At 37.2% G+C, this 8168-nt stretch overlaps 1 protein-coding gene across 2 annotated transcripts in view; it reads right to left on the bottom strand.

The window, feature by feature from the left end:
* Positions 1-1420: 1420 nt before the first annotated feature.
* traf7 (TNF receptor-associated factor 7) overlaps positions 1421-8168 on the bottom strand; it is a 28123-nt gene continuing 21375 nt past the window's right edge. For both annotated transcript variants that reach the window (XM_028455826.1, XM_028455827.1), the window contains exons 19-22: positions 6337-6456; positions 6001-6132; positions 5770-5889; positions 1421-2175 (exon numbers count right to left, since the gene is read on the bottom strand). In XM_028455826.1, the coding sequence (XP_028311627.1) occupies positions 2161-2175; positions 5770-5889; positions 6001-6132; positions 6337-6456 (387 nt within the window). In that variant the 3' untranslated portion in view covers positions 1421-2160. The remainder of the gene's footprint in view (positions 2176-5769; positions 5890-6000; positions 6133-6336; positions 6457-8168) is intronic.

The following is an 8168-nucleotide window of genomic DNA, read 5'->3' as shown; positions in this document are numbered from 1 at the left end:
TGTGAAATGAGGCGTTCAAACACTGCTTAAAGTAGGATTTTATTAATATGAGTGTTATCTTAAAAAATAGACTGAGAAAATCACTAGACTGATATATTACCTCGTTATGTAGCAAGTGATGCCAATGCTACACCACTTTAGTTAAACAAAATAAAAAGACTGTGACTATAAGAACATGTCAGCCCTTTTGTTTGATGTTAATTGTATTTGGACCCAGTTTAATAAATTGCTTACATACAATTTAAAAAAATATTTGAAAATTACCTTGTCTTAAATGATTTTTTATTCCTTTTTTCCATTTCGGGCGATGGTTTTAAGGAAGTGAATTGGTTTGTTTTATTGGTAAATAGCTTTAAAATAGTCTAAATGATTTGAATGAAATAAATCTTATTGTGATCATGATTTTACAAAGAAAAAAATTATGCGATTTTTTTTTTCTTTTTTCCCCATATCGCCCACTTCTACATGTGTGTCTGTGCTAGACATTAACTTAAAGTAATTAAAACTCTTATTCAGCTACTGAATTGCACTTATAGGTTATATTAGCATAAATACATAGTAAAGGAATAGATGCCTCATCTAATCTAATGTTCAATTGAACTGTTCTTATGATTATTTTTGTATGTAATAGTGTATTTCTATAGACATTGAGTCTGACATTCATTCAATCAAAAATCATTTAATGTTTTTTTTACATGATTATCTTTTTAATTTCTGTTGCAGACAAGGAGAGCTGAGGTAAAGGTAGCACTGCCTTGGGCCACAGTGTTTTAAGTGGGAGCCCCCTGCCTCTGTCATCATCAACATCTGTGATAAACACCTACAACATGAGACATGTCCCCAGATAAATGATGGAGATATGGTCGAAATGAAATATTGACAAATAAATTTACATTATCAAAATTCTTGTTAGTTTTCATTTCTAATTTCTGGTTAAATTAAACTAGCATTAGGAGGCCACAGTGCAGGGTGAGGCGCTGGCATGGAGGTGATGACATCAGTCTGAAGGTAGAAATCAACGTTAAAACAGGTCAAAGCCATGTTAAAAAAGGACACATTTTTTCCACCGGAATGCATCAGTTCACTCAAGTCTCACTCTTGTCATTTTCTGAAACTTGGCAGCCCTGGTTAACTACAAATAAAACTCCAAAAAAAAGAAAGAAAAAAAAGCAATATCTGTAAAATATTACTAGTTAAATTATTTTTTATACATACATTTTATTTTTAGTTTAAATTATTAATATTAAAAAAAAAAAAAAATCTTTCATACAACGAGTTGAAGATAAACATTGAAATGTACCAAGAGCTTAAAATCTGATTTCAATAACTGTTTCTTGTTTAAGTATGTTTTGTTTTGGGTTTTTATGGCCTTTGAACACCAAAGGTTTTTTTGTGAAAAAAATAAGCATTCTTCCCCCCGTTTTGTGTTGATAAATAGAAATTTTGCTTTTATTTTACTTTTGACATTCATAACTTTTAACATCTGCAAAGTGAATGTAACACTAACTCTAACAGCAGCTGTAATTTAACTAAACATGTTTGCAGACCATTGTTCCCTGTTTGACTCGACAATTCCCAGAAACTGAAGATAGTTACATGTTTACAAACCTGTTGGGCACATTCATTATTTACACAAAGCTTAAAGCAAAGCAAAGATAGTTGGTGATTTCTTCTCTGATTTACAGCCTGATGTGGCCTCACACCAAAGTGGAGCAGTGACAGTTTGTTCGTCTTTAACCGTTTATCACGAGTAAAATCCTGTAAATCTCACACTGTCAGTAAAAACTCTGGAAAAGGCTAAAACAGTGAGTTTGGTCCAAGTGAGCTTTACTGAAACTGCGCTTAGCTCTTTGATCTGAGGGTAGAGAATGCTAAGGCGGAGGAAGAGAGAGATGTCTGAAACTGGTAATGGAGGTACACAGTCCTGCATGTTAGATGTTTTTATTTTTGGATAATTCTTAGTTCATATAAAATGTGTGTCATTATGGTTCTAAGTTTTGTGTGTGTGTGTGTATGTGTGCATGTGTGTGTCCGTCCAGCGTTCAGCCGGTCCCGGTATTCTATTGGTGATGAGGCCACTGAGGAGATGTGCAGATCACAATCAAAGAGATGGAAGCGCGGAGAAGGAGCCGAGTGAACGCTTCCAGAAGTTAGCTTAGCTTAGCACGTCCACACCTGAAGGAGATCAGAGCACAGCTTAGAAACAGCGTACACAAACAGAAAACCCGTTTAAAGGAGAACCAGTGCAGCCACAACACACGGCTATACAGTAGGGCTGTGCCATCTAAGGAACCTCACCATTCCATTCGATATGTGTCAGTATCCATTAATTAAAGTAACCAAACAGATGTGTTTCCATTATCTTTTTTTATGTCAAATCACCAAACCGAACAGTAATCATATTACAAAATAAATAAATATAACAATATAAAAAAACTAAAATATTTATGGGGGACGAGGAGTGCCATAATTATATAAATAAAGACACCATTCATTATTCAATTAAAAGTATCAATAATTAATTAAATGCGCAAATAATTAATTAAACCCATTTTAGATTTCATTTTTATTCTGAAAAGTATGAAATATTAATATTTCATTATTTACTTATTTTATGGTCTGGTTTTGCAGCACTTTCCTAACACTGATTGGTTACCTGCACATCAAGCTAAATCGATCCCTGACAATGGATTGAGGCAGGGCATAATTCTAATACGCTGGGTGCTGCAACACCATACCATGAAATAAATAAACAGTGAAATGTTTATACTTCATACTTTTTGGAATGAAAATGAAATGTAAAATGGATTTAATTAATTATTGACACTTTTAATTAATGAATTAACAGTGTATGTATTCATTTAATTGTGGCACTCCTCATCCTCCATAAATATTAGGCTTTACACTGATCTAATCGGCTTTATCGGATCTGCCGACATTTTGCATTTTATGCAATTAATGTGAACGGCTGTTATGGGTCTTATTTTGTCAATCCGATCAATGACATCATTGTCATGATGACTTTCTGTAGATGCACCCATTACATTGTTTTATCCATCTCATTAATACTGAAGAGTTGTTTGCTTTACGTGACACGGCTTTATTTCACTCACATTTAAGCACAAAGGTGAAAACCTGTGCGCGAATGGCAAAAATGTCTCTCAATTAGAGCGTAGCGGCTCAGCGCCAGACTTCTTCCCCAGTCTACCGGCTCTGAAAGCGTGGGCAGCGTCTGCTGTTAGCGTCTGTGTGTGTGTTTGTGTGTGTGCATGTGTTTTGTTTATTCGGTCCGAGCATGTTAAAAGTGAGAGTCCTAAAGCAGAGCAATGCCTCCTGTTTAGCAGGTTTTGCGATGCCACAGTCAGCAAATATATATTTGCTCCTAATGCTAATGCTAATGGAAGCTTCACGTAGTTCCAGTGTGGTCTGCCTCCACAGCTTCATCTCCAACTCTTTAACTCTTCCACTCCCTCACAGTCACAAGGCTGCGTTTAGGTCTCAAAAAATGGTACCGTTTGATTTTCATTGAATCTGTATCAGATAGTACTGAAGGAACCTAAAAAAACCAACCTGAATTCATATGATCAGAACGGTGATCGTTTTTTTTAACTCACTCATTGGTGATTGGCCCAAAAATCCTGAATGTGTAAAGCCTAATAAATATTAGCTTGTACAGCTAATTCAATCTGATCCAACACAAAAGTTAGCTTATTCAGTAAAAATAGACTTCTTCAAGAGCTACAGAAATCTCACAAGAAAATCAACATTTTGCTCTGCACAATCAAAGAAGCTTTAAAAACATAAAATATACAATATCAGCTTTTATAACACAATTTGGGTTTTTAAATAAAAGGTGGATGAATAAAAGAACACAATAATTGTTTATCCTGTTATCAATTATGAAATCCTGCCAGGGACTCGTCATTAATGCTGTTTTCTATCACAGCTGCTGTCATCATGCTTAGGATTTTAAACTGTATAAGAAAATTAACTGGTCAATATGTTAAATGAAGTGGCGGAGCTGTGTCCTTGTTTCTAGATGCATCGCTGCAGAGCTGAGAGGGTGCAGCAATATAACCTAGTCCACGGCCCAAAGATAAGCGAGTTGGGAGCGGAGCAGTGCTGTTCAGCTCGCAGCCCATGAGCCACCTTCACCGCCGGGCCCTTCCAGGCCGACCCGGAGCCGGTGGCGGCACACGGTTGCAGAGAAAATGAGCCCGATGAGGAGACACTGGTGCAAGAAATACACAGATACCTCTTGGCCAACTTCCATCGCCTCCTTCACCTGATCCGTTCCTTCAGGAGTCCGGGCGACACCCGCAACTTTTACTTTAGTTCCACGAGCAGCGTTGCTGTCATTTAGTTATTATGAAAACCAATCGATTTTTAATATTTAAGAATCGTTATCGAATCGTCACGTGTCGAATCGCAATTAAACTAATAATCAATGTATTAGCACACCTCTAGTATACAGTGAATCCCCACTTAAACACTGATACCTAGCATTAGCATTCATATGCAGGTGCTATTTCACAGACAAATGCTAACATCAACCATCATCTCCAGTGTGGTTGTTTATCATTGGTCTGAAATGTGAGCGTTAGCAGATAGATGTTATGAAATCAATTTAATTTTTTTCCAAATTCTGTTTAATTTTTATTTCCAAATTCTGTGTTTTCTGCATTAATTTTTTTTTAATTCAGTTTTTTTTTTTTGGAAATATTAATACATTTTTTGGGAAAATATTAGTTTTCAACTCTAATGCTAAACCGCTTTAGTTAAAGTAAAAAGACTGTGACTAAAATAACTTGTCAGCCTTTTTGTTTGATGTTAATTGTACCAGGAACCAGTTTGATGAATTGCTTACATACAATTAAAAAAAAAAAAGATAATTACCTTGTCCTAAATGATCTTTTATTCCTTTTTTCTATTTAGGGCGATGATTTTGAGAAAGTTATTTGGTTTGTTTTATTGGTAAATAACTTTAAAATAGTCTAAATGATTTGAATGAAAAAAATCGTGATAAAATTGTGATTGTGATTTCACAAAGAAAAAAACGGTGATATGATATTTTTGCCATATCGCCCACTTCTAGAGCAGCATTAATGTCACCATATTCCCTCTCAGGGATCAATGGTTTCCTGAATCTGAGCAGATTTATTGATTAAGTTTTGATCAACTTAGGAAAAAATATTGATTTATGATTTAAAAAATACTATGTATAAATGTGTTTTTAACAGCTATTTTTCAAAAACTAAATTTGGTTGGTTGAATTCTAAAAAATAGTTGGTCGCGATTAAATGACTGTGGCAAAATGTGGGTCCCAGGGTGAGACCAGTTGAGAACCCCTGTTTTAGATGTTTCCCTCTTCCAACACATCTAATTCAAATGATTAACTCATCATCAAGCTCTGCAGAAGCCTGATAACAATCCTGGTCATTTGAATCAGGTGTATTGGAAGAGGGAAACATCGAAAACATGTTGGATACGGACCCTTGAGGACCAGGATTGGGCACCCCTGGTTTAGACTGTGGTTGAAGCTGCCAGGATGGAAGGGGGGAGTGCGGTGCACCTCATGCGCGGTCCCCGGAAACATTTACCAATCAAAAAAAAAACTTTATTTTCCTCACGGTGACGGCGTTTCATCCACATTCTGTCCATTTCCCCATTCAACAGTTTTCATTGGCCAATTCTGTGATTCCGTCCCCGATTCTGTTATATTTCACCACTTAATTTAGTCACCAGTGACATCTTAACATGCAGACGTACCTTAACAGTGCTGTCAACGGCTCCAGAGAAAAGGCGCCCCCTAGAGACGGCGAGCGCGGTCACACTGCCTTGATGTCTGAGCAGCGTCTGCGTGCAGATCATGTTGTCCATGCTCCACACCTACAAGAGGGACATAGAGTGGACATGTTAGGCTGCTTTACATAAAGTGTTTCAGGCTAAATCCTTTCAGTCATCACTCAATGTTGGTCACAAACACGTTTCCATCCTCACCCGCAGCGAGCGGTCGTAGGAAGCACTGAACACTTTGGTCTGGTCAGGTGTGGAGATGACGGCCAGGGCGTAAACGGTTCCCACGTGACCGGTCAGGGTTCGCACCTGCTCCTTGGATTCAATGTCCCATACCTGCACACATCACACAAAGACATATTCAGTATTATCTTAACTTGGTCACAATGCTAACGTGTGAACATCCTTTTCTATAAATCAGAGTCTGTAAGCCAGGGCACATCTGATTTAGTTTAAAACTACTACTACCACCTGAATACATGCAGCAACATTCTTATCTCTTCCTCAAACTATGTAAAATGCACTTTGTGCTGCTCTCACATGAATGAGGTTTTCATAGGTGCCACAGACAATGTGGTGGTTGGTGACGGCGATGGAATAAACGCTGCCTCCGCTGGTCTGCAGGACGTGAACACATTCCAAAGAGCGGATATCCCAGATCTGGAAAATGAAGTTAACAAAGTGAATCATTGAATTAAACCAAATCAACAGAAATGAAACGACCACCGCGTAGACATGTAACCTCGTCTCTGCTTCTCCTGTGAACTATGGAAAAGCATCTTTTAGAAACTAATTACTAATTACAAGTCCTGACAGTTTAAAGTATTTTTATGATGTTATCATGCCAGAGATGAGTAACTTCTATCTAGTTTTGGGGAGTAACGGATTACATGCAACTACGTTACGTAATCAGATTACAAATTATGACTAACTGTAATCCGCTTAAATAGTTGGCAATCGAGTTACAGGTACATTGTTGAAATCAAGGGTTTATTTCCCAGAAACTCAAATGTAAATATGAAAAAAAACAACTGATGATGTAAAATAGGCAGCTGGAGTCCGAACTGGTAAGAATGCGTTTGGTTTCTGCAGCACAGAACACAGAAGATGCTGTGAGATGACGGAAATACTTTCCACTGAAGAGTGACAAACTTTGACAAACTTTCAGGCTAATTTTCACCCAGGCAGAAGCTCATTAAACAGCAGCAGGACTATAGCACAAGGCTGATCACAGTTAGCAAGCTAACGCTAACATTAGCTTCTCTTTTATGTTGGGTACCGAGGTAATGATGTCAGGGCAGAGAATAATTTATCTATGGAGAGATAACTGAAGAGATAGCGGTGTGTGTGTGTGTGTGTGTGTGTGTGTGTGTGTGTGTGTGTGTGTGCGTGTGCGTGTGAAAAGGTACAAGTCTATTTTATTGTAAAAGCTTTACTTTGTATTCAGTAACAGGAGGACATCACACACTTCTTTCATGCTACATTTCACTGTTCAATTAAAATGTGATGCCTGAACTTTTGAACAGTAATTCTGATAACTGATTTATTAATTGTTTGTTTGTTCCTTTGTATAGTTGCCATAATTTGATGTGATTTTTGATCTCATTGATTACTGATTAATGGTACTGTTTCTGCCTGTTAGACTGTTTATTGTCCAAATACGTGTAAGCCCAGAACTCATTGGTTTGTTTTCAGTGTGATTTGCTTCCTTTAATTCATCACTGAGGAGATACTTTGATGTTCAGATGCTCGTCTCTCACAGTGTGAACATAGATTATTTTTGTGCTTCAATTGAACTGTTCTTTAAAAACCTCATAATAGACTAGTTGAATAGTCGATAAAGAAACATCAGTGTAGTCAACAAGGATAAAAGTCAGTTAGTAACATCTCTAATCTCTATCTACTTATTAATGTGCAATTAGTTACAGGTAGCCTATTGTCTATAGTTAGTGCTAGGCTACTGTCTATGGCTGCGTTCACACTGTGGCCCAAATCCGATTTTTTTGGGAGTTAAGTGACCAGATTTGATTTTTTAAAAGCAGTGTGAACACTTAAATCCGTCCCATATCTGATCTTTTCAAATCAGATTTAGACCACTTCCATATGTGGTCCTGAATCAGTTACAGATTGGATCTTTTTCAATGCAACCTCAGTGTGAAGGGACAAGGAGGATTTAATGCACGTTTGATACGTTGACGTCACTTTATAGTAACAGCTGGATGAGTGAGCGCTGATCACCATGGACTAGAGAGGGACAGAAATAGAACAGGCTTCAAGCATCCACTTTTTATTCAACCCTTTTTCTGCACAAGAACATGGATCATCCTTATATTTCCTACGTAGATTATGTAAATAGATCCACTGTCTTGCGC

Source organism: Gouania willdenowi, chromosome 8, assembly GCF_900634775.1.
Source record: "Gouania willdenowi chromosome 8, fGouWil2.1, whole genome shotgun sequence".
Taxonomy (NCBI): domain Eukaryota; kingdom Metazoa; phylum Chordata; class Actinopteri; order Blenniiformes; family Gobiesocidae; genus Gouania; species Gouania willdenowi.
The sequence above is the reverse complement of the archived record's forward strand: the minus strand, read 5'-3'. Positions and strand labels throughout refer to the sequence as shown.